The following is a 27222-nucleotide window of genomic DNA, read 5'->3' as shown; positions in this document are numbered from 1 at the left end:
AAGGAATCCTTATTTGAGTCAAACTCTACTAAGGGATTGCCTATATAAGGACCAAGATAGAGTTCAGAAAAGGTGTGGAATTTTCTCAGAAGGAAATCATTCTCTTCACACAACTATTGGAGAGAGAGGATTTCAGAGGAAAAGTTCCCATTCTATCTATCAAGTCTAGAACAAGGAATTCTTCATCTCAACCTTCAAAAAGGTCCTAACTGGCTGAAAGGAGGGAATTCAAGTTATACATTCGGTGTCTCACGTAGAGGAGCTACACTTGAAGCTCTTATCTTCCGAATACTAGTCGGGATTTAGTTCGTGGGAAAGCGAATAAAGGTATTCTTCTTTCCATTCTTGTTCATCTTTAGTTCATATATATGATCCTAGATAACTTAGTGTTAAACCTTAGATGTTTGAGATTCCGCTACCAAACTAGTTAGATAATTAGGGTAGTCTTAGAGAAATGTAATTCCCAACAATTTTGCCTCGGGGGCCTGCTTTTGCAGGGCTTACTACGATGCCCGATTACCATGCCTTACATCATTATATCTTTAAGGGGAACTTGCAAAGAAGAGCTTATGATGAGGGTTGTGACTGACTAGAAGGACTTAGTCTGTGACCTTATCAAAGCAAAGTCGGATTTGTGCCTAACTGAGCGTGGCTTGATTTGTGACATTGTCAAAGTTAGGTTAGATTTGTGCCTCACGGAGCATGGCTTGATCTGTCATGAGAATTTGTTATTAAATTCACAAAGCGAGTTTAATAGGTATGGGTACCTTAGAGTCCCTTCTTTAGGTCCTTTTGCCGAGGCTTTCTTCAAGTATTCAACATTCTCTTGTCCAGGCAAGATGTGTCTTCCCATTGGGACTTTTAGTTTCTTTGAGTTCGACGGGTTGAACTTCTTCATCCTATGCACCTGTCATAGAGAACTCCAAAACATTTATCTTAACTTTTAGGAGTTGATGATTCATTGTTAGCTAACAACAGGAAAATCATAATATCGCATTGAACATAACAACATAAAATCATGTGTTAGGTGTATTAGCCTATTTGCGTCATTGACGTATTACTTGTTTCATATCATGCAAAGTTAGCATAGTAAATCGTTGCATACACTGTTTAGTTCATGGAATACCAATATCGTTTATATGATATATGAGTACTCAAAAGTTCAGGGTAAATCTAACTTTAGTCCAAGTTTATTTTAAACCTAAAGCGTTTATGTTCGTGTAGTATCAAGTAATTAGAGTTTAGGGTCTGTAGAGTCCATTGAAGAACCGGAGGATGGGATCATGGTTCGACTGGGATAAATCAATGGGGGTTCGAGGAGGGAAGACCAGGAGAACTATAGGTGAAACAAGAAGTATCTTAAGAAGATTAGATCTCGTATCTTGGATATCTAGAAGTTCCTTTGTTTTAGGATCCTTAATTGATATCTTGCCGAGTTGATAGATTCTTTAAAAGATGTTTCCTTCTTTGAAACTCTGGAGCCCAAGTCAGCCAGAATACTCGAAATCTTCACCGACTTAGATTTTTGAGAAGATTCGGGATTGAGTCGGTAAGCATGAAACACGTTTCTACCCTCCCATGTTCGAGCTTAAGGTATCGTCCTTGTTTACGTGAACCCCCTTGTATATCTCGCAAATTCCAGGGCAAACCTGGTTGTATTTGAGGCAGGACAGGGTCGAAGCTCCTAAGACGATCTTGTCGACCTCTCAAATTTTGGGCTGAAGTGGCAGACCTCTTTAGACTCAGCGGTCCTGATGCCTTGAGACGGTTTGACCCGTTGGACTTTTGGTTTTCTTGACTTATTGACTAGCCAACTGATGACTATTTTCTGGATCATCATGTACGCCCTCCAGTCCGGGGAGAAGAGACATATTTCAAATTTTCCCTCTTAGATGGACGAAAAAATCGGCATGCACTATACTAAATTAAGTTCCATTCTCCCGTCCGAGCCCGTGTAAAATGTCGGGCAATCTAGGTATCGGGCTATTCAGGCCTGGGCACAATTTTCTTTTGTTGTTTGAGTGCCTGTAAAACACTCGTTAAATTTCACTTTAGAGCAAAAACCTGATTAAAGCCCAACAAAGAGTGTTCAATCTCTCAACTCTTATAAATAACTCTGATAACTTTTTCCTTTATCACTAGTGATGTGGGACTAAAATGTGGAGAAAAAAAACTTAATTTTGGTACCATATCTTAGTCTCACATTGTAAAAGTCTTTAGATGAAAGAGATCTATAGCTTTATAAATTTGATATAGGTAATTTTTAGTATTGTAATGCACATGGGCTCAGGAGACAACCTAAATGCTAGTTCAACAAAAAAAAAAAGACAACCTAAATGCTAACCCTTTAATCATTACTATTTATTTTTATTTGGAAGTAATATTACTGTTTACTAGGTTTCCGCCGCATCCTATGGACGTGACAGATCCCTCTTTGCTTCGCCGGTAAATCACTAACAGGATTTTATATCATCCGTCGAGAGAGAGAAATGAGAATTTTAATTTTAAGTCAAATACTTATGTGGCTTCGAGAGAATCTAGGAAGATATGGGAGAGTGGGTTAGTTATTTCAATCTCTCCCACTATTTTCTACTGTAAAGTTGGTAGTTTCCAAGATGTAATCTGTGGGATAAAAAAAATAGGGAGATAAATATGTGTGTAATAGTTATTATAACTAATTTTGGTTAATTTATATATATACCTTTTTTTTAGTCTATTTACATAAAAATATTTTATATCATCCGTCGGATGTGTTCCCAATCAAATGTCCAAAATAAAATGGACGGTCAGACTTATCCCCTGGATAACCGACTGAGCTGTTTTAATATAATAGATATATACAATTAAAATTCCAAAGTTAGTTATATATATGAATGGATGGGGCTTTATCGAAACACCAGTTAGGCAGTTGAGCATTTTGTTCGTGTCCGTCCGCCTAAAGTTGGCGGTTTGGACCGGTAGTGTCCGTCTCAGACACCGGCTGCCCGTGGAAACATTGGGTTCGGGTGGTTAATGGACGGATCCAGCCCGCAAGCTTTTTCTCCCGCCCCTGTCTTTCACTATGATAAACGCGTGAAAGTTATCCCTTGAAAGTGTAGGATTTCTCACTTCACTTGCCAAAGGAGAAAGCAACCCTTTCTTTTGGAGATTGTAACTGTGTTTTAGCTTTACCCTCCTTTTAGTTCAGATAGGTTACTTGATCTTTTCTCCTGGATACGAAGTTTTTGGTAATGGCTAACTCTTTGGCCTCTCCACCTGTAACCCTTTCATTATCTTCATCTTTGTTTCCATTTAAACTCCAAAACTCTATAAATATGGTTTGTCCGAGGAAGCCGAGTATAAGGATAATTCCAAGCTGTTCTTCCTCTGAAATGGGTCCTCCTTTTCCTGACCATGTGAATCTCAGGTATATTCTATTTTGAAACTGTTCCTGTATAACCCGGATTGATGATTAACTAACTTTTTCTAGTACTATGTGTCTTTACCCTTTGAGTGTTTATCATTGTTAGAGACTATTTTTTGGTTATTTGTTAGTAAAATCCTGAAAAAATTTAGGGTTTCGGGAGATTTTTGTTGTTTGTGATGAATGGTAAGAACTGGAACCAAGTAGCTTTGTTTGTAGACTTGGGTGTTATTACATTTTGTTGTCTGTGTCCATGAAAGTGCATATGCTTATACGTTTTAAAAAGTTAAGTGATCATCACAAATGTTACTATTGTTTACATTTCTTGATTAAATGCCGCATAATGGTATGATGATGAAATTGTATTTGGGCGTGTATCATATTTAGTTTATTGCTCTATCATATTTTGTTTTCATTGTCGTCCTGTTTCATCAGTTGGATTGCTGAAGTGGCTGAAATAGTACTTTAAGAAGACACACCTCATTTACAAATAGTATATCTTTAATATTGCAAAGTTCTTGTTCATTTTCTTGTGCTAGTGTGTGTGTGTCATTTCCATATACTTGACATCGTAAACAATACTACCAAAACTTTTGGTTTCTTCCACTATCATCTTTCTAGCTTACCTAACATCTAGAGGACTGAGAATTGCCAGACTCATTGGACATCGAACTGATTTTACAATTTGAAGCAGCGGCTTCCTTGTCTACATTTGTTATAATTAAGGGAAGCAGCGTAAAAATCCGATATCTTTTGGTTGTTAGATTTAATTGTGTGAAATGGAAATTGAGTAAAGGGCACACGGTGGAGAGAATTAAGTGATACTGTAGAAGTTCAGTTCATTATTTTGGATGTAGGAGCAAGAAGCCGAATAACCTGGTTGCAAGCCTCACAGATTTTCCTTATGCGGTAGCTACTGTGTATTATATGTAAGAAAACATTAATACTAGAGCATGTTTTGGTGCTGGCTAAAGGTTTATCCAAATATTAGGTAACATAGTGCCATATCAGCTTACTCTTTTCTTTCTATTTCCATATCTCAGTCGGAGCATGTCGTTAATAAATTATTCATTAGTCGATCAATTAAGTGGAAATATTTTGGTCATTTCGGAGGAAATGTTTCAACATTGGTAGCATGGGCAAGAAGAAATCAAAATGCGCTCAAGAAGGGAAGGAAGACCTCAGAATTGCCTCCTAACATTTGTTTAACGGGTTAAGGGGGCAATCCGATTGCCTTGAGTCGAGTTTTTTGGCTTGTCATCGTATGAATGATGGCTCCTGGCTCCTGCTATAAGGTAAACAAACCCCTAAAACTATTAAAATAGCCTGATGGTAGTTCTTATGGTGTATTACCAATACGCGAAACTTCTGATGTGGTATCTCTTTCTGTTTATATCTAATTAAAAGACAGAAATTGCTATCCTGAGTAAGAGTTCTAAGCCAGACCCTTTGGGATTCAGCAATCTGGTCATTATGCGTAACCTTCTTCCTGATTGAATAAATGAATAAGTCAATTGATGTCTTTCTCACACTCACCGAGGAACAAATATATCATATAGATGAAACAAATTACCTAGAAATCCTAGCCATCAGTTAACGAGGTGTGACCTCATGTGGGCCGACATATGGAATTACTTCATAGGATCACTCAAGGTCAGTTGGTGTAGAGCAAAGACGATTGGACAATATCTAGAGCAATGGAATGGACTCAGAAAACAGAAGAAAATCAGAGAGCTCTGGAACATGGTAACGAAAGCAATCATATGAAGCATATGCAAATATAAAAATAACAAGATCTTCAAAGAGGAAAATATAAATAGCAGTGTCGCAGAAGAGGATGTTAGAGGAATTCTATTTCTTTGGACTGTGAATATACTATACTATAATACGTTACCGCAGTACGACATCGTACACAGTTGGGAAGCCTTAATATCGTAAATAGTCATGTAATTGTGTAGGCCCTTTGGGCTCTCTTGTACTTTGTTCTCTCTATTGACTAAAACTCATTTGAAGTACAAAAAGAAAAAGTAAAGAAAACAAAAGAAAAGTGCAGGTCAAGTGGTGTTTCGGCAATGTGCAAATCTGGACCTCAGATAACACTCTTTGATTTGCTAATTTTTGTTAATCAAGTTAAGAACTATTATCCCGAAACGATGCAGATTTGAAAATCTGCATCTTATTTGTTCTAGTATATCTTTTTCGTCATTGGTTGCAATTGGGATGAATTAATGTTGTATTATTAAATGCAAAGCTAGGCCTCTAAATAACTTCATTTATATTTTGGTCCTCAAGTATTTCTTATTAGGCCTTTCCGGTTAACCAGATAAATGTTGTGTTTCCATTCAAATAATTATGTTTTATAACTTACTAATATAGCTTTTCTATACGTGGATTTAATTGACTAATTTGTTATGTATAGTGTATGTTATATATCTATATTCCCTCCCTGTCACGCGCAACCCACTAATTTTAGTCTTCTTTGATTTTCTTTGCATTTTGCGTTTTTCAACCTTCGGTATATGTGCCAATGTGGTAGCTGTAAAAGCATCATTACTGATCTATGGAATCTTCTGAAGTAGCTCTTCCACCTTATATAATGGCAGATGCTCCAAATATGACCTTGTCAAGATTCTGCTTTATCAAGCTGCAGTCTAGCTTACTCTAATTTGCCCTATTGGCTACTCTGGATTATACAAGAGAAATTCTTCAAAATGAAGTTGCCTTACCAAAATCTGAAGTCTTATGTAAATTGAAGTTCTGCCTTTAGTATCGAGTATCAACATATTGGTTTCATATTTTTTTATATGTTTATACTACTTATCTTAGTATATCAACAATAATTGGTTGCATGACGACTCTCAGCGTGTTGAATAGAGAGACACTTAGCCCATTATCTACTTACCAAATAGTCTTCCTTGTTTACAAAATAGATTTTTTATGGCTATTCTTTGGAGATGTAATGCAACTACCACGGAGTAATGGCTATTCAAAAATCTGAGGAGAAGAATCTTTACCACCGATAACTTCTTCAAAACAATATTCTTGTGACAAAAGTGTTATTCATTCTAAAAGGGAGGTCCATTCTGATTATTCCGTTCCCCTGATGGGCATTCCTTCTCTATGTCGAATTCTTTTAAGAATTTTTCTTCTTTTAAGTTTTCCTCCTAGATGGAATGTTCTTATACTGTTAAAGAAAATTTGCAGAGACTTGATCTTGGATTTCCACTCTGTTAATATTATTCAGGCAGCAGAAGATGTCAATGATGCCCCCTTTTGGATTTACAACGGAAGAAGCTGCTATGACCCAGCCTTCATATAAATGGCGAAGGGTTCTGCTTAAAGTGAGTGGAGAAGCACTTGCAGGAGATCAAGCACAAAATATTGATCCAAAGGTGGGGAAATTGAGGTTCTTAAGTTTTGTATATGTTCTTAGGTTTCCTTCTTTTTGGTAAGCACTGAGTTTTGGTAACCTATACAGGTTACAATGTCTATAGCAAGGGAGGTTGCTTCTGTGACTCGCCTCGGTATTGAGGTAAACCTTGTATTGATATATGGCTTATTTAACTAAATTGCATATGTTTTATTCTTTGAATTCTTAATTTACATATACTATTACACTCTTGACTCGGTCTGTTAAGATTGGCCTGATGACCATTAAAAATGTAACCGTCATTGCAAAATGGATTATGACAGTACAACTTTTATTTGCGAATAATTTTCAGGTTGCCATAGTAGTTGGTGGGGGAAATATCTTCCGTGGATCATCTTGGGCAGGATGTAGCGGTCTTGATCGTTCATCTGCTGATTACATTGGGTAAGCATTTAACCTTTGGCATCTATACGTTTCATGGGTTTCTTCTGATTTCAGCCAAATTTGTTTTTTTCGTGGTCGGGCTTAAATTATATTTGTTGTGAGTGGTGATGGTAATCTGACTAATTCAGCTCTCACAATTAATTTATGAAATATGTGATTCTAGTGACTCGACATTTTGTTCCAGCAATTTGATCCCTTCCTGACTTCGATTCCAATTCTCCTATCTTTCAGGATGTTGGCAACTGTTATGAATGCAATATTCCTGCAAGCAACGATGGAAAGCATTGGCATCCCCACAAGGGTTCAAACTGCATTTCGAATGTCTGAAGTTGCAGAGCCATATATACGTAGAAGGGCTGTCAGGCATTTGGAGAAAGGCAGGGTTGTCATCTTTGCAGCAGGAACTGGTAACCCCTTCTTCACCACAGATACTGCCGCAGCTCTTCGTTGCGCAGAAAGTGAGTTCAAAGTTTCTCAGTCTGCAAGTTCATTAGTATTATTCATGTGTTGTTCATTGATCTTACTCAAATGTCGACGCATCTAAATCTCGGTTTATCTATTTTTTGGACCAAAAAAAATTTATTCCAACAGATCTCCTCGATGTCCAAAAAATAGATTAATTCCAACAGATCTCAATTCTCTTTTTTCATCTGTGAGCTACCCAAAGCTTTGCATCTGTGTCAAGTCTTTGGATAAAGTAATAACTCGCTGTATATGTTTGTGAATCCAGTCAATGCAGAAGTTGTGCTAAAAGCTACAAATGTTGATGGAGTTTATGACCATGATCCCAGAGAAAACCCAAACGCTTGCCTTCTTGATAACTTAAGCTACCAAGATGTTACATCAAGGGATTTATCAGTAATGGACATGACTGCAATCACATTGTGTCAAGAAAACAACATTCCTGGTACAACTAAATTTGACTTACAATTTTCGTAGTTTCTGAGATAAGTGATTTTAGTTTTTTCTGATTCTTGCTTTCCTATTTCGATTGCAGTTGTCGTCTTTAACTTATCAAAACCGGGTAACATCTCGAAAGCCATTATGGGAGAAAAAGTGGGCACTTTGATTGGCGGAGCTTGGAATTCTAGTAGTACAAAGATCTGAGGTTGATTCAAAATTGTAAAATCGATTTTGAGCTAGGATGCCATTTAGTTAGCTGTTGGTGTTTACGAAAAACCATTAGTATGTACATAAATTTTGTATTAATTGTGAATGCTGTGTCACAGAAAATGTGAGAATTTTGTATGAATGTGGTTTTGTTTGTAGGCGTAAGAAAAAGGGTCGAACTAAACCTGATTGCTTTTCCCACTGAACCGAGTGCCTTCATTTTTTGTTGACTTAAAACAGTTTAGAACTGTCGGAAGCCAAAAATGTCCAATCGAAAAAGTACTTTTGCTAGTTTATTGGGGCTCTTACAGAATTTTGGAGATCTATGAACAGGACACAAAATTATATTTATCTTAAAAGTGGATCATCAGTCATTCCTTACATGAAACAATAATATCTCTAAACTGTAGTTGTTTTATAAGTCACGAGCCATTTAGAAAATCTTATTTGAGCTTGAGTAGATGTCGAAGTAGCAAGATTGAACCAAGTCTTAAAGTTTTAACTCTCCAATTGAGTTCCGGTCTTGGTTTTTCCAGCTTTGATTTCAGTTTTCGTTCTCTACCTAGATCTTGACTGCAAGTACTTTGTGCCGGTCGTCGGAGATAAGGGACCCCTGACCCATTTGCAGGGAATTTTAGCTTCATCTCTTCCTCTAGTTCCGGTCTTGGTTTTTCCAGCTTTGATTTCAGTTTTCGTTCTCTACCTAGTTTTAGCTTTGGTTTTTTCTTTGTTTGGTCTTGAATTTCTTGCCTCTCTCCTTAGTTGAGCTGTTTTAGCTATCTGAATCTCATCCTAAATCTTTCTTCTTAGTTTTGGTTATTTCAGGTGAAGCACTTGCCGGCGGTAGTTGGAATAGTTGAAGAAGATGAGGACGTGGCCGTTGAAGGAAGCTGTGCTCATTGCAAGTGTCGTCTATGTGTATTCCCCCTCCCAACGTCAATTCCAAGTCACCATGAGGTCAGCTGACATTGAGAATTGGGGTATAGGAATTCACCACAACCTTATTCCAATTCCAGGAAAAAGTTCCACTTTGTGCAAATCCCAAGTTTCAAAACCGGGAGTTTTAGAAGGTGGTTTTATGGGAATCATAAAAAACATGCTCTTATTCCCTCCTCATATTAACTCCTCTAACCAGCATATACAAGTGGCAACCCAGTTATGGATTGCATGCAAACTACATTTCTCTCTCCACTTAACCATTTCAATTAAACACGCCAACTCCCTCAACCTTTTAAACGTTTCATATCCCCCTGATCACTCTGAGATTAGCATCATGGCAACCCAAAACCCAAACCCAAAATCTTCATCACCATTATCTGCAACTCAATTAGCTCAACAGATGGAGGATCAGCTTAACCTTCCTCCTTCAAATGAACCTGTAGTTTACCTCAAGAAAAAACTTACCCAATCAGAAGATATTCTTAACATCAAACAAAAATTGATAGGTAGAATCTGTAGCCACCATTGCATCCCCATTTACAAAATTCAAAATCAACTCAAGAGAAAATGGGAGGTTTCCTTCCCCTTCAACATCGAACCCATACCTAATAGACTCAACTATTTCATTTTTGTGTTCCAAGGAGAAGAAGACAGAAACAGAGTGCTTGGTAATAAACCTTACCTAATCCTAGATTACCTGTTAATCTTGCATGCAATGGATGTCAACACAAATCCCACAACTATACCCCTTAATTTCGATATCTTCTCTATGGTAATGTCTCCTATCCCTACTTGTCTCCAATTTGAATCTGATCTCAAAGTTATAGCTAGTCCATTAGGGCATGTCCTTCGTTTCACTCCAGCAAAATGGACTACTCTTCAAGACAATAAAATCAAAGTAGACATTGCCTGGAATGTTACTAGACCATGTCCGACCGGCACCACAGTTCAATTAGAGGGTGACTCTATCAGAATCAATTATAGATTCTACCCATTTCCTAAAACCACATGCCTTTTCTGTAGAGTCATCGATCATTCACCTCACCCCTGCCAAAATCCACTGCAACCCCAAGCAAACCAGGTCCCTGAAAACCAATCAAACAAACCTACTCCCCTCCAAATTACACTCGAATCACTGCTTAGCTCTCAACCTTTGAAGATCACTGCTTTCATTCCCAGTTCCAGTTCGGACACTCCCTCAACGTCGAAACTCACTGATAAAACTCCTATTGATCAGACTTACCCTACTGCCATCTCAAAGACTGTCCAACCCATAAAGGCACCTCAAAGACAGATCAATCCCAGCTGGACAAAACAATTTCTTAAAACCTCAAACCAGGAACCTATCTTGAAGGCACCCCAGACGGGTATCCAAATCCGTGAACCCATGCCCAACTCTAGTACCCACAAAGAGGCCCGTTTGGATCCCCCGGGGAAAGGGAAGGAAACTCTCATCCCCTCTGATAATCTTCCCAAAAAATTAGGTCAAAACACCCCCAATCCTCCTCAAAATCAAGCTAAGCTTTCTGATATTCAAACTGAATCTATTGCCCCACCTCAAGTCACTAGAGAGAAAAGAAAGCAAATTTACAGTGAAGACTTAGTGAAAGCCACTATTTTCGAAGATACAGATTCTTTCATAGAAGGGCTAGATCATTTCTGGAAAAGATTCAAAGAGGATAAACATATAGATTGTATCTCTTGTGGTGATATTGACTTTGTTCCTGAAACTCAATTCCCTCCCCCCCAAAGAAAAGATCCTTTTTTCTTCAACTCTCCCCTCTGACATCAATCTACCCGATATTCCTTCAAATTTCTCAGAGGATATAAACTTTGATCTTATCTTTGGTATGAATAAGAGAACAGGGGAAGGCAAGGATAACAACAAAAAGCAGAAGAAACATAGAGCATACAAACCTAAAGTCTCTATCCAACAAATTAAGGCTAAGGATTCCACCATTCAAAATGTAGCTCAAATTGGCCCCCAATTGGAAGGATCAGGTACCCAACATAACAAGGAAACAGGAGTCACTCTTGAAACTCAACAAGTTCCAACTACCAAAGGATGTTCAAGTGCTTCACCATCTGCTTCAAAGGTAATTCGACAATTTATTAGAGTTTTTATTATTCCTATCCATTTTTTTGTTGAATACTGTAGGAAACCTTCCATTATGAATAGCAACCCCCCCTTAAGCATCCTTAGCTGGAATTGTCAAGGTCTTGGCTCTAGAATTACTAAACATCAGCTAGGCAGACTTCTTAGAAGACATAAGCCTGACATTTGCTTCTTGTCCGAAACTAAACAAACAGATGATAAAGTTAAGTATATTATTAATGATCATCAGTTCGATTCTATTAATCTGCAAAGTCCCACAGGCACAAGTGGAGGGCTTGCAGTGGCTTTTACAAAATGTTTCCATATCTATATCAGAAGCAAGACACATAATTGGATACATATAGAGTTTCTTAACAGTAAGAAAGAGCTAAACTTCTCTATAATATTTATGTATGGTGAAGTAGAGAGTAACAAGAAAAGGGATTTCTGGTCTTCTTTTAAATATTATTGTGATTTGAACTTAGAGTCTTCTTCAGCCTACATGATTATTGGAGATCTTAATTTTATCCTGCACCCTATTGAAAAATTGGGAGGAACTCAAATTCCCTGGTCTCAGATACTCTTCTGGAGGAACCTCTCTCAGAGTATGGGACTTATAGAAATCCCTTTTCAAGGCTCCCCATATACTTGGACAAATAACAAAGGAAGCAGTCTTTTAGTTCAACAGTTACTGGATAGGGCCCTTGTCTCTCATTCTTGGTTAGACAAATTTCCTAACTCCATAACTACCCATCTTCCTAGATTGGGATCGGATCACAACCCTATACTATTAAATACCTCTTCTCCTACTTATCATAACAAGAAGATATTCAGATTTAATCCTGCATGGTGTAAAGATATCCAATTTATCGATATTATAGAGAACTATTGGAAGATGTATAGAGATGATTCTCCTATTGACATGGTCCATAATAAGTTAATTGACCTTCAGCCTCTTCTCTCTGATTAGAGTCACAATCATTACAACAAGCTGATAAAAAGTATTAGCTCAATTTCCTTGCAACTTGAAAACTGCAAAGACCTAGTTACTCAACCCATGCTGATGGAGAAGCTAAATAACCTCCTTAAGGAACAAGAAACTTACTGGAAACTCAAATCTAGGGATAACATTATATCACTAGGAGATAGAAATACTAAGTATTTTCATGCTCTTGCTTCTTCTAGGATGAGAATAAATAAGATCTCTAGTCTTCAAAACTCTGATGGTATCTGGACTAACAAACCAGATGAGATTAGTGATATATTAACCTCTCATTTCTCCACCCTTAACTTCTACCTCTCCTAACCATTCTGAACCCACCATAGGTCTTTTCAGTTCCATCATTTCTGCAGAGGAGAACACCAATCTCACCTCCATCCCCACCCCTGATGAAATTACAGAAGTCATTCATCACCTAAAAACGGATAAATCACCTGGTCCTGATGGCTTCTCCCCATCTTTCTTTCAGCAAAATTGGGAAACAGTAGCAGATGACACCATAGTTATGGTTCAGGAAAGTTTCCAAAATATGACCATACCAAAAGACATCAACAAAACTCATGTAGTGCTAATCCCAAAAACAAAAAACCCATCAACTCCCTCAGATTTTAGACCTATCAGTGTATGTAATACAACTTATAAAATCATCTCAAAAATCCTAGCAAATAGACTTAAACCTTTACTGGATAGTTTCATTAGCCCTTATCAAAATGCTTTTGTTCCTAGCAGATAAGGGACAGATAATATCATCATTGCCTCTGAAATTATCCACTCTATGAAGTTTTTTAAAGGCAAGCAAAGGTACATGGGTCTTAAGCTAGATATGGCAAAAGCTTTTGACAGAATAGAATGGAGTTTTCTCATCCATATCTTACAACAAATGGGTTTTTCTTCAGATTTTTGTAAGATTATCCACAACTGCATCTCCACTACTTCATCTTCCATCCTTCTTAATGGGTGTCCTGGCCCTTATTTCAAACCCTCTAGAGGGTTAAGGCAAGGAGATCCTTTATCTCCTTATCTATTTATTATATATATGGAAGCATTCAGTAGGCTCCTGGGAAAAGCTCAATCAGAAGGTCTTATACAGGGTTTTAAATTCTCCAACTCAGCCCCTATTATCACTCATCTTCTTTTTGCAGATGATTGTCTTCTCTTCCTTAAAATGGACATCCCATCTGTTCATAACCTTATGGATATTCTTAAGCATTTTAGTGAAGTTTCAGGGCAGATGATAAACTTCCACAAGAGTGGTATATTTTTTAGTGCAAATGTTCATCACAGACATTGCAAGATTATCTCTGGAATTCTCAAAGTCAGACCCATTAATAAAGATGATCCTTACCTGGGTACCCATATATTTTTTGGCAAATCTAAAGTTAAACCCTTCATTCCCCTTATTGACAAGCTGCAAAGTAAACTTAGTATATGGAAAAGGAACCTTTTATCTCAGGCAGGAAGAGGAGAACTGATAAAATCCTCTTTAGCTGCTGCCCCAAGATACCAGATGGCAATTTTTGACCTTCCTTGTAAGATCAAGAAAACTATTACTTCCCTGCAGAAGGATTTCTGGTGGGGAATCACAAATAACAAAAAGAAAATCTACTTCAAAAATTGGAACTCAATTTGTCTGCCAAAATCTAAGGGAGGGCTGGGGCTTAGAAACATTCAAAAGGACAACTTGTCTCTCAGAAGCAAGTTGAATTGGATTTTCAGAACTAAACCTTCAACATTATGGGTCAAACATATAAAAGCAAAATACTCACCTCAACTAAGAGGAAGTCTTTCCTCCTCCTCTTGGTTATGGAAATCTATCAACAAGAATCAGCAGATGGTGGACTCTAACATTATATGGGATATAGGAGATGGTACCAATATAAACATTTGGGAGGATTCTTGGATACCAGGATCTGGGAAGTTAGGCTTACCCTCATCTCAGCCCAGCTTATCCACTGTCTCTCAGCTCATCAATGAAGACAATACTTGGAACCAATCCCTCATTTCCCTTCTCTTCTCCACAGATATTCAACACAGAATTCTATCCATCCCTCTTAAATTCCATCATGATTCACATAAATGGATGCTATCTCAGTCAGGTAACTTCTCTGTCTCATCCTTATATAAGCATCTCATGCATCCATCAGAACTCTACTCCTACCCCATTTAAATACTGGAAACAGTTTTGGAAGCTGAATCTGCACCCTAGAATTCAGGTTTTTTGCTGGAAGCTTGCTCATGACATTCTCCCTCTAAATTTGAAGATCTCCAAATACATCCCTCAATTATCCTCTACTTGTCCCCTTTGTAACTTGAAAGAGGAATCTCAACATCATTTTCTGCAAGCCTGTCCTGTGGTTAGAGAAGTGATAAACTCTATCACTAAGATTAACTTCAATGATACTAATGTATCAAACTTCTCGGACTGGTTCTTCCACATATATAATCTTACTTCAGAGGCAGATCAAGATAGTCATCTTACTCAAATAGAACTTGCTGCAATCTCAATGTGGCACACTTGGAAGCACAGGTGTAACATTGTTTTCAATGATATCCCATTGAACTTATCAAATCTGATACATACAATACAAAGCTACATCTCTCAACAGGCTCACTTGGTGAGATACAACAGTGCAGGCTCTCAACCTCATAGAAGCATATGGACTCCACCTCCATTGGCTTCATAAAAATTAACTATGATGTTTCCTTTATGGCTCAAGACTTATCTTCTTTTCTTGCTTTTATTGTAACTGATTACACAGGAAAACCAGAAATCAAAGAATCCATCTCCACCACATCCAGGTCAGTTGATGAAGGAGAAGGAAAGGCAGCCCTAGCTGGAGTTCAATGGGCTATTAATCATGGAGCTCGGAAACTCATTTTGGAAGGAGATTCGTCAAATGTTGCAAACTTTTTGAATGGCAGTCCAAACTCCATCCACTGGACGGCTAAGCATGTCATGAAGACTATTAAAATGCAAATCTCCTCTTTTGATTGCATCAAGTTTACTTATGTAAATAGGAAGTCTAATGCTCTAGCAAACTCTCTTGCCTGTAGTACTAGGAAGAATGGTATTGTGAATACCAAATGCTATCCTAACTGTTCTCTTTTGCTTCATAACATCCATGTAACCGATATTGATATTTAATAGATGTTATGTTTGTTTTAAAAAAAAGCTTGAGTTAAGCGTACATACCTTGATAAAAAATTTAAGACCATATTGAAGTAGACCGTGATCTGCCTGACTTTTGACTCATTCGAAGTTGGAGCTAATAGTCGACAATGGACGGATGCTTATATCAAGTAGTGGGTGCTTTGAGTGTTCTTGCAAGATTCAATTTCTAAACTCAGACTTTGAATTCAATTCTTTAAACTGCAAAAAAAAACCTATTGACTTGCGTCGAAGAGGTTTCTGAGTTTTGGAGGTTACGTACCAAAATCATGAAGACTAATTTACTGTTTGGTTGTTGAATCTTCTTATCTCGAGTGTTTAACTAAACCTATTTTTAGACATCATCAGAACCGACTATCAATTATAGAGTCTAACCGTGGACTTACAAAATCACTAAGAGTTACTATATCATGAAAATTCTCAGAGGAACGACATGCATAACTGAATCGACAATGAAATCCTTAAGGCTTTTCATAGGTTCATTGTTTTGGAGAAACGGGAGTAGGTAAAGTGATTGGGAACTTCCTACATGACATTTGTTTATGGTTAAAGCCAATGCATGCAATCAACGCAAATAGTTTTTGCAAATAGGTATAGTTACGGTAAGTCTAGAGAATAAAAGCAACATACCAACGCCATAAAGCATTTTTCTCTCAGAGTAGAGACATAAAATAGAGTTATGTCAAGTCCTAAGTTACATAGCGGATTTGTATGAAATAAGTGTTAACAAGAGTGAAGCTCCAAATGAATGCAAAAATTTTGAAACTCTTATAAATGAAAGGTATAACATGATACCTTTATATGGATAATCTATGTGTGTGAACGGGTGCCGATTCTATGGGAAGATTATATAGGTTGACTTCTATAAAGCAAACACGAAACTGGGAATGTTCAAGGCGATAATGAACAAGACTGAGAACTTAAAGCAAGTAAAACGAGGTAGTTTATTGATAGCTATTTTCGTTTACAATTACCATGACTCAGTTCACGACATACAACTCACTATTGTCCTTGTAGACCTAATAATTAGTCTGTAGCGATGATTCAAAGCCAAAAACCACCTTATCTGAAGCAAAGAACATCCACTTATGAAGTTCATTTGTCCTAATGTCTAAGTCTAGTAAGTGCGTATAATGGGAAATCTCGAATATTTATTCATGTGGGGATTGTTAAAATCTAAGACGATTTTAGATCAACTCTACTCATCAAACTCAAATGACATGCAAATTGGGTTTATTTCGTTGAACTCTTGAGTTCAGAGCCAAGAACTACTCACATCCAAATCAGGATGAATAAAATATATTCTTGTTTGAAGTAACCAAATCGATTAAATGTAACCAAGGATCGATTAGTTAAAGACTAACCGATAATGTCAACATGTTAGTTTGGGAGTCGTTTTGCAACAGATGAATGTCCATATTTGACGACTCACATTACCCCCAAACGCAATAATCGTAACTGTTGTTAAAGTTTAATTATTGGTCAAAGTCCTGCATTTTTTTAGCATTGGTGGTTTTTTTGGGAACGAGGGAAGATCTAGCTGTTCGCTTTTTACCCCCTTAGATCTTGAAGATGTAAGAGTCAAAAACTTAAAACACAGTTAACAAGTCCTTAACAAAAACGTCACTTCTCTTGGTAAACAGTCGCTTCCATTGGCCGAAGGGTCATAGACGTGTCCATGATTCCAACACCAACTGACACGTCACAAATACTCACGTCTATTTTTGACTCCTGTAACTAGGAGCCATTTCAACTGCAATCTTCAGTCCATTTTTTCCAGTAACTGAAGCACGGTTATGTCTCTGTTTCAAAACAACAAACTTAATGAAAATTTTCCTGATTTCCATAGAGAATTAATCCATAAGTTCACTTATTAAATAGTCACTCTGAAGTTTATAATACTTATTTCAAGTTCGACCTTATTCACCAGGGATGTACTTTATGAGGTGAATGGTAGTTGTTGCTCATTCGACCTTATTCACCAAGGACCTGCTTAATTAGTTCAAAAAAAAAAAAAAAAAAAGGACGTGCTTAATTTGCCTTAAAACAAGAGATTTCTCGCCTCAGGGCTATCACTCTCTGAATTTATTTTCATTTTACTACTGAAGGGATGTAACACCTGTAATTGTTAAGGTCAAGATGCCCTAAAGAGGGGTTGTAACTTCTATTATATAGACAAGTATTACAAAGTTAAAGGGCAAAAATATCCTGAGAAATAATGAAAAATACAAATGAATGAATATACACTCATATCCCCCTCAAGCTAAACGGTGGTAACCAAGTGAAAGCTTGGATTTTAAAGGAAAATCTATTAACAGTTAGACCCTTAGTGAATATATTAGCGATGTTTTCATATCCTGGTACATAATGAACTTTCAGACGTCCATTGTTAACTTTCTCACTAACAAAGTGGAAATCAATGGCAGCATGCTTGGTTCGTGAGTGTAACACTAGATTGACGGGTAGATTAGTTGCGCTGATATTGTCGCAAAAAATTATAGGTGGTGCCTCTATTGGAAAGCCCAACTCAAGTAATAGATTCTTAAGCCAAGTAACTTTAGATGTTGTGTTGGCCACGGGCCGGTACTCCGCTTCAATGGATGACCGGGACACTTTCGGTTGAGTCTTTGAGGTCCATATAATGACATTTGGACCCAGTATAGGACACAAATACCTGAGGTGGAACGTTTGTCATCTGGAGAGCCTGCCCAGTCATCATCTGAGTAGGCTCTAATGGCCAACGAAGATGCGCGTCAGATTGTTAGACCATCGGTGATGGTACCCTTCAGATACCTCAGAATTTTCTTTGCCGTGAAGTGAACGTTCGATGGAGCTTGCATAAACTTGGAGACTTGATTGACATCATAAGTAATACCTGGTCTTGTGAGATTGAGGTACTGTAATGCACCAACTAGAATTCGATAATTTTGTGGTTCCAAAATAGATTTCCCATCTTGTACTGAAAATTTTGCTCCGGATCTCGTTGGAGTTGAAGATGGTTTTGAATTTAACAATCCAAAACGATGAAGTAAATCAACAATATACTTTCGTTGAGTAAGTGTTATTGAATCTCGATATCGAGTAACTTTCATTCCCAAAAAATAGGACAAATTTCTCAAATCAGTGAGAGAGAATCTATTGTGAAGATGAGAATTTAAGTTGCGTACCTCTGAATCTCCAGTAACAAGAATTTCATGGACATATATTAAGATGACCATAAAACTAACTGAATCGCGTCTATAATACATGGATGGGTCAGAAATCGATTGGTCAAACCCTAATTTTAACAAAGAAGTCGTGAATTTGTGTTGCCATGCCGTCGGGGCTTGTTTCAGACCATAAATTGCTTTATGAAGCTTACATGCATGAGTCGGATAATCAGGATGATGAAGCCTTAAGGTTGTTTCATAAATACCTCTTCTGTTAAATAACCTTTCAAAACTGACATCCAATTGGCAAACCGGCCAATCATTCAACTCTGCAAGAGAAATAATAGTACGAATGGTGGTCGGACGAAGTACCATCTGATCATTGTTTGACCTTGTAAATCCATTTACAGTCGATTAAATTCATGGTTGGAGACCAAGGGAGAAGAGTCCATGTTTTATTTTTATTTAGAGCTTGAATCTCATCCTTCATCTCTATCTAGTGAGAGAACTTAGAAGCTTGATTAAACATAGATGGTTCATAGAAATTAGGGTTATCAATGTGAGAGACGAGTGTGTGAGGTATCAGGTGTGAGGAGGTGAAGAGCACCTTTGGTTTTCTCGTACCATCACGTGTTCGTGTTACCATTGGATGTCGAGAAGTTACCTATGTTAATGGTTTGGATGAGGTGGGTGGAGTGGGTGGAACAGACTCCACATTTGCGAAAGCCAACGGTATATTAGAAGCTAACGTGGATGAACTAGGATTGCCAGCTGGTGTTGTTTCTGGAAGAGTAGTGGGAGACATGGCCGAAATGGGGACAGGTGGGGACAGACGTCTATGCAACGGAACATATGTAGACGTCTGTACTGGAGAAGAGACAACTCTATTATGCGTTGTACCTTGACGATTACCAGCTGTGGAGATGGGAACGACACATAGACGGTGAGATGAAGAAAGAGAGGAACATTGGTAACTAAGAGTGGAATTGAGTCGTTCAACTGGTTCGAGAGAGGAAAGCCAATCCGAGAGAGAGAAATAGGGTTTGAGGACGAGTTTGAAGAAGAATCAAAGTTAGACGACAAAGATGAAGATTGAGTGAACGGAAATACATATTCATCGAATAAAACATGTCGAGAGATAAAATCATGATTTGATTTTTCTTCTAAACATCTATAACCTTTATGATAGGAGCTATAGCCAATGAAAATGCAGGGTTGAGTTTTTGGTTGAATTTTTTAGGAATTATAAAGAACAAGTAATGGATAGCAACGACAGCCAAAGGTTCGAAGATCAGAATAGTTTGGTAGGCGAGAAAAGAGCTTCGGAAAAGGAGAAAAACCATTAAGAACGGTCAAGGAAGACGATTCAGAGTGTAGACAACAATATTGAATGCCTCTGGCCAAAAAGAAGTGGGGGCCGACGACTGAGAGAGCAGAGTCAGAGATGTTTCCATTAAATGCCGAATTTTTCCTTTCGGCTCCATTTTGTTGTGGAGTATGGGGACAAGACCGACGATGAATGATTCCAGAATTACACAAGAAGATTGGAAAATTGAGTATTGACAAACTCTCTTCTCCATCTGATTGAAAAATTTTGTATTCTCTATAAATTGATTTTCAACTAAAAGTTTGAAACTTTTCACAATTGTGAGACTTCTAATTTTTGTTTATCGAGTGTAGTCATCAATTAGTAGCAGAACATAACGAAAACCAGAGGTCGAAGTAATTGGGGCCAGACTCCAGAGATCAGAATGAATGATCTCTAAAGGAAAACTTGAATAATGATTAACAACATTAAAAGGAAGAGAATGATATTTTCTTGCCACACAATTTTCACACAAATTGGTTTTGATTACAGAGGAGGTTAAAGGTAACTTAAATTTAGCAAAATAAACTTAAAATTCCGAAGATGTGGATGAGCAAGTCTCCTATACGAGATCCTTGAGATGTCACTTTTGTGAAAAGATCTGAAGTAGTTTCTTTCGCAGGAACATTGAAGAGACGAAAGAGGCCATTAGATATCGTTCTGGCGAGAAGGGTCTTCCCTGTTGGGATTTCCTTTACACAAAAACCAGATCGATGGAACAAAATACAACAATTAATGTCGTGAATGAGTTTGGAAATAGAAATAAGATTCTTTTTAAAATCAGGAACTTGAAGAACATTTTTGAGAAGAAAATTAAAATGAGGAAGATAGACATTACCCGAACCAGCAACTGCTCATGAGGTTTGGCCATTACCAACCATGACTTGATCGGGGATAACAGTATCAGACAGAGAAATAATAGAGAAATACCAATTTGGATCATGAGAAAAGTTTTCTAGTTGAAGAGCAACAAACGATTGCACAAAGTCAGATGATCGAGTTAGAAGAAAATACTGACGAGCTGAATGTCCACTTTTCCCACAATATTGACAAATTATTGGTTGTCTGTCTGGTGGAGGACCCAAAACAGAAGAGAAACCTCTGTTCACAACTCCACGACCACTACCTCTGTAAGTTCGTCACAACTCCACGACCACCACCTCTATAAGTTCCTCTACCCCCTCCTCTATGGTTTGATCGACTTCAAGTGGGTCGAGACTGAGTTGAGTAAGATCTGGGTATAAGAGAAGGGTTTGAAGTGTGAGTGAACATAGCAGTGGGGTGTGGGGATGGTGATTGAATTAATTCTAAACGAAATTCTTGAGTTAGAAGAAGAGAGTACAATTCATCATAAGAGGGTGGGGTGAGTCTTGTGGTGATAGAGGTGACAAAATACTCAAACTCGGGACTTAATCCTGAGAGAACAATGAACACAAGTTCTTGATCTGAGACTGAATGGCCAACAAATACAAGAGAGTCAGATAGATTTTTAATGCGTAGGAGATAATCTGAAATACTCTTTGACCCTTTTTTGTAGGTTTGGAGTTGAAGCTTGAGACTCATGAGTCTAGTAGAGTTTACTGAAGAAAAATTTATTTCTAATACTTCCCATACAACTTGAGAGGAAGAAAGTCCAAGAAATTGGGAGAACACAAACTCTGTTAATGTAGCATCGATCCAAGATAACAACATTTGATCAACACGATACCAAAAACAGTAGTCTGGATTGATTGAAGGAGTAGAAGAGGTAGAGGTGGAAGGAACTCAGAAGGTGAGAGACAAGTTTTATTAACAAATTTGTAAACACCTTGAATGTGCAAGATGGCTAGCATTTGGCTAAGCGATAGGAAATAATTGTTGTATCAAGTTTGACAGAGATGAGATTAGAAATGTTGGATAGGGAGGGAAATGAATGAGGAGAGGGAGCATTTGGGTTAGAAATGACAGTAGGTGGAGAGAGGTGTTGGGTTGATTCAGCCATGAGAGACAAGAAGAAGAAAAGAACGAGATAAAGGCACTCAACTCAAGGAGATTTTGTGTAACCCTAGGAGGCTCTTGATACCATATAATTGTTAAGGTCAAGATGTCCTAAAGAGGGGTTGTAACTTCTATTATATAGACAAGTATTAAAAAGTTAAAGGGCAAAACTACCCTTGAGAAATAATGAAAAATACAAATGATGATATACACTTATAATACAAACCTTTTATCTTTACAAACAATTGGTCTACCTGTATACCTAAACCTAACATAGGAGCGATCAATTTTATTTTTCTTTTATCTCTCTAATCTCTCGTATTGTCGGAGAGTGATCAGAAAGTGTTAGCTGTTGAGATTGAAGTTCTTGTGCAACTCTACAGGGTAATGGATGAGTTTTGTAAAGCTCACCCTCAAATCCGCGTAAGTGATCCTTCATCGGATGACCACTAGTATCGAGTCCTCGAAGTATACTTGAAAGTAAAAGAGAAGCATATCCTATTGAATGGGTTAAATGGACTTATAGGTTTGTTCCGGCTTGTACGTTAGGCTCAGACTCATGTGGTTGGGGATTAACTTACTACCCGAGTCTGCCCATTAAAACCTACCCACCTTTGGTCTTTGGGCGTCCATGAGCTCGCTGGTATTTTGGATCGGGCATCAAGCTCTCAAGCTTTTATCCCACACATAGCCCGTGGCATTGGAGTCATGCGACCAGTAAACTTTCCTACCTGACTGAAAATAACAAAGACTACCTTAGCTTTCTTTTCAGAACCGATTAAAAGGGGAAATACTGCACCCTTTTCGACAGCTTCAAGTTATAAATATTAAGTGATTCCGATAACAACAATACCACAAGTTAACTTAGATTCTGTAATAGTTAGAAACTTGGGTACAAGGAAAAGAATAATAATCTGTCAGACCTCTTTCTATCTCTAGATCTATCTAAGTTCTTTTTAAATAATTTCAAGTTTTCTTTCTCAATGTCCTACTTCATTTAGAGATGGCTTCTTCACTCCATTTTTCTATAGGAACATCTATGTCAACACTGCTAAAGAAGACCAGCTCTTGTAAATATGGACCACCTGGATCAAACAATTTAATACTCCATTCAGATAGAATTAAATCCATTAATGGTGAAAGATATAGGAAAGTTGGTCTAAAGAACATTGAAGTAGTAGTGAAGAGATCAGAGAAAGGGAAATGGAGAATTGGGTGCATTGATGATGGATCATGTGGGATGCCTCCTATGTTTGAATCATGTCCATCTATTGTTGATTTGATCAATGAATTTTACAAATCAATCAATAACAAGAACAAAGACAAGTTGGAAGAGATCCTTTCTCCTGATTGTGAATTTCATGATCTTGTTTTTTATATCCCTTTTCAAGGGAAAAAGGTACTACTACCCTAACATTTTTTACTCAATCTATTTCATATATTCAAACGTGTTAACTACTGTGATTAAAGTTGTACTAGGTTAGTGATACTCTTTAAGTACCTGACCACCTGAGTAACTCTGCTAACTGACTCTCTTGGATCATCTTGTTCTGATAATTTAACCGATATAATAAGTAACAAATAGTGGAATGATCCCACAGTAACGGATGAAATGTAGAATTTGACGAAAATCGTCAAAAATATATTTGCACCAAGGAAACTTTTTAGTGCTCTTCAACATTTTTAACCGCTCATAATTAGTTTAAGTTATTCTATATTTATTTGATCTTCATTTGTCCATCGCTAATTTGAAAAGTTTTTTTTGAAATTTTTTATCAAATCCGATAAAACTTTTTATCATATCTGATAAAACTTTTCGGTCTTTTGGTGCATGGATCCGTTCATCTCATGAATGTCGCAAATTTTGGTTAAATTTTTTGTCAGAACTTTTTTTTATTGTATATGTTTGGCCTCTCTACACAAAATTGTTCTCCGCCCTTCAATTTACATTTTCACCTCTCCTTAATCACCACACCTCCCGGCCACTACCACCATTTTCAACCTCCGATAACAGACCATCTCTCCCTCTCTCGTTCTCTCTCTTTCTATCTATCCTTTTCTCTCTCTCACTATCTCCCTCGCTCTCGCTCATTGTTTTTCACTCCTTTTGTCGTTCTCTCTCTCTCTCCCTAAACCCTAGACAGCGAGGAGGGTTCCAGAAACCCTCTTAAGTTTCTTAAATCCTACAAATTTATGAAACCAAATTATGTATAGGATTCAAGTCATAGCCTACCCCCTAAGATATGTTAGGATTTTAGATTCTTACAAAGAAATTTCAAACTTAAAATTGTACCTGAAGATAAGTTTGGGAGGAGTAATCTTAGACATTCAAGATAAGTTTGGGAAGTATAATCTATGCTTTAAAAATCGGCGCCTAGGCGGCGATCACACGGTAGTCGGAAGGTAGCCGATCGACTAGGGCATGAAGCCCTAGTCGATTTCCAAGACCGAGTTAGTCAGCGCCTGGAGCCGACTAGGGCCGAAACGGCTAGTCGGCTAGGCGCCGAGTAACTCGGCTGGGCAGAAAAAAAAAAAAGACCCTTATTTTGTTTAGGGTTTCTCAAGGGTTAGTATGATCTTCAATCTTCCTCATTATTATAGAGAGAGAAACATGAAGAAGTCTTCAATCTGCTCTTCTCTCCCTCGATCTCTCTTTCTATTTCTCATCCTCGATCTGTTTTTTCTCTCTTTCCCTCTCTCTTTTTTTGTCTTCTTTCTCTCTCTACAGCTGCAGAAAGTTGTCTTCTGTTTTTTCTTTATATTTTTTATTCTCTAGAACCTTCTCTTTAAGCCTAATATAAATAAGAATTTGGAAAGATAATTCTCTTGGAAAAATAAGGCTACCATTATCATATTTAAACCTAAAATAAATAAGAATTTGGAAAGAAACTTGACCAACTTTGGTAGAAAATCTTGACGAGAGTGCACTAAATTGGAATTTGTAATTACCATATACCCTTTTGAATTTAAAATTTTTAAAAAAATTCTATCTTTAACATTGAAAGATTTCGAATTTTTTTAAAAAATTCTATCGTTAAATTTCTTGCCAATTTTATTTTATTGTTGGTTGTCAATTTTGAAAGCAATTTTTTCTGAACTTAGTAATGAATCTAAGAGGAAAATGAGGATGAGTTTTAGCACAAATTTTAGTTAATTTTATTATGGAAGTAATCTATCTATTATATAATTTATATTATGTATATATATAATTTATATATGATATATTATATATATACTCCATATATTATGTATAATCTCTATTATATAATTTATAATATATACATAGTATATATTATTTTATATTAACCGATTAAATCCGACTGGTCCCGTTGTAGTCCCGACTAGTAGCTAGGCCTGGGTCGACCGACTAGTCCCGATTTCCGATTTTTCAAGCTTAGAGTATAATCTCAACCAGACAACTTGGGGGAGGGGGGGGGGGGGGGGTATTCTATAGCTATTTTAGAAGATATAGAAATACTTTTTTTTTCTTTTTATACAAAGATATTTGGGAAAATAATAGAGCAGTTAGTGTAGATTTAAACACTGAAATAAGTGTTACTTGTTTATCTTACACTGTAGCGCCCCAAATCTCAAGCTAACCGCCTTGAAATCGAAGATTTGAGACCTTCAAACTGAATCCATGAGCAACACCCACCATAAATGCGCAACCAATACCTGAAAAACAAAATAGCTGGGTTAAAACCCAACTGCAGTAGATTTGCACAAACCTAAGTCTCGGGTAGGCAAGCTCAATCTCCAATCAAAGAAAGCATTGCATTCATATTCATTATTGACATTATCTGAAATTCAATGGTGAATACTAACATAACATATCAGATTTACCCAATCCCTCTCGAAACTAATAATTTATGTCCTTTGATTAATTATTAGGTTTTCAGGTTCTCGTATTCTAATCCAATATTAACCCTGATAATACAACCATCTTTCCTCTTTTTCCAGCAGATATAAAATGTCATGCCTTTAACTAAGGTAAACCTTTATAGCACCAAGCTTAACATGTACGTAAACAAACACATTATGTCAAACGACACAATCCTCAAACCCTTGTTGGATATCTCAGACGAATACACAACAAACATTGGCTCTTATCAAGAATAACAGACAAGCTCACCAAACAATTCAAATCAACCTCATGTGACAAGTCAGAAGGAATGATGCTCATATTAGATCCTCACGTGGATCGCAACCTCAAACAAGCAAATAATAATAATAGTCAAAAAACATAAAATCACCAGTAGAAGGTATATACCTACGAGATACATTGCCTAAAGAACAGAAACCATGTGGATTATCTCAATAAATTCGTCCATTGGAGACTGTTCTGACACTTTGTACGAAAACAATCATAACTCCGCACTTGAAACTCGGATTAGTGAACCCTTTGAACTAATAGAAAGTAGACAAACATAACTTTCCAACCATATAAGAAGAACACCTAGATTAATCATATATCAACACCAGATTCAATTTTAATATAGACCGACATACTGTAGAGACTGTTCTGACACCTTGTACGAAACCTATCGTAACTCTTCACTCGGAACTCGGACTAATGAACCGTTTAAACTACTAGAAAGTAGACGAACAGACCTTTCCAACCATATAAGAATCCTGCCAAGATTCATCATATGTCAATACCAGATTCAATTTTAATATAGACCGACATACAACAGAGACTGTTCAGACACCTAGTACGAAAACAATCATAACTCTGCACTCGAAACTCGGATTAGTGAACCGTTTGAACTACTAAAAAGTAGACGAACATACCTTTACAACCATTAAGAGTCACACCGAGATTCATTATATATAAATACCAGATTCAAGTTTAATCTCGACTCGGTCATAAAACTATTGTTTATTATTCTTCATATTTATATGTTTTATTTGTTAAGCGAAATCACTGTCGAATTGTGTATTCGAGAAGGACGATTAATTAATTTTGTCCAACACTTTTTTGGCTAACAACGTTATGAGTGTAAAAGACCTAAATATTGGTGTTATTATGTACCTGTTGCTGTTAATCACGTATATGTGATGCGTCTACTACATTCTTTTAATCATACACCAGGTGTGAATGCACTGCGGTGTCCATGCTCATGTTGTTTGGTGTCACGAGGGTCGACCTACACGCAGATGTACATCGACTTGTGGCGAGTCTATTGGTCCTAGTGTGGCC

General features: G+C 37.2%; 2 protein-coding genes across 2 annotated transcripts in view; both read left to right on the top strand.

The window, feature by feature from the left end:
• Positions 1-2986: 2986 nt before the first annotated feature.
• On the top strand, positions 2987-8498 carry LOC147537897 (Amino acid kinase family protein). The gene is made up of 7 exons (XM_086641203.1): positions 2987-3406; positions 6648-6795; positions 6882-6935; positions 7126-7217; positions 7449-7675; positions 7948-8124; positions 8215-8498. The coding sequence occupies exons 1-7, from the start codon at positions 3231-3233 to the stop codon at positions 8322-8324; spliced, it is 984 nt and encodes a 327-aa protein (XP_086497329.1). The 5' UTR covers positions 2987-3230; the 3' UTR covers positions 8325-8498.
• Positions 8499-22871: 14373 nt separating this feature from the next.
• Positions 22872-27222, top strand: part of LOC147537896 (uncharacterized) — a 29711-nt gene continuing 25360 nt past the window's right edge. Inside the window, exon 1 of the mRNA XM_086642413.1 lies at positions 22872-23421. Within this exon, the coding sequence (XP_086498539.1) occupies positions 23026-23421 (396 nt within the window). The 5' untranslated portion in view covers positions 22872-23025. The remainder of the gene's footprint in view (positions 23422-27222) is intronic.

This window comes from Eschscholzia californica, unplaced genomic scaffold (genome assembly GCF_041429995.1).
Source record: "Eschscholzia californica isolate CP2 unplaced genomic scaffold, dmEscCali1.0.p SCAF_5, whole genome shotgun sequence".
NCBI classification, from domain to species: Eukaryota; Viridiplantae; Streptophyta; class Magnoliopsida; order Ranunculales; family Papaveraceae; genus Eschscholzia; species Eschscholzia californica.
The sequence above is the reverse complement of the archived record's forward strand: the minus strand, read 5'-3'. Positions and strand labels throughout refer to the sequence as shown.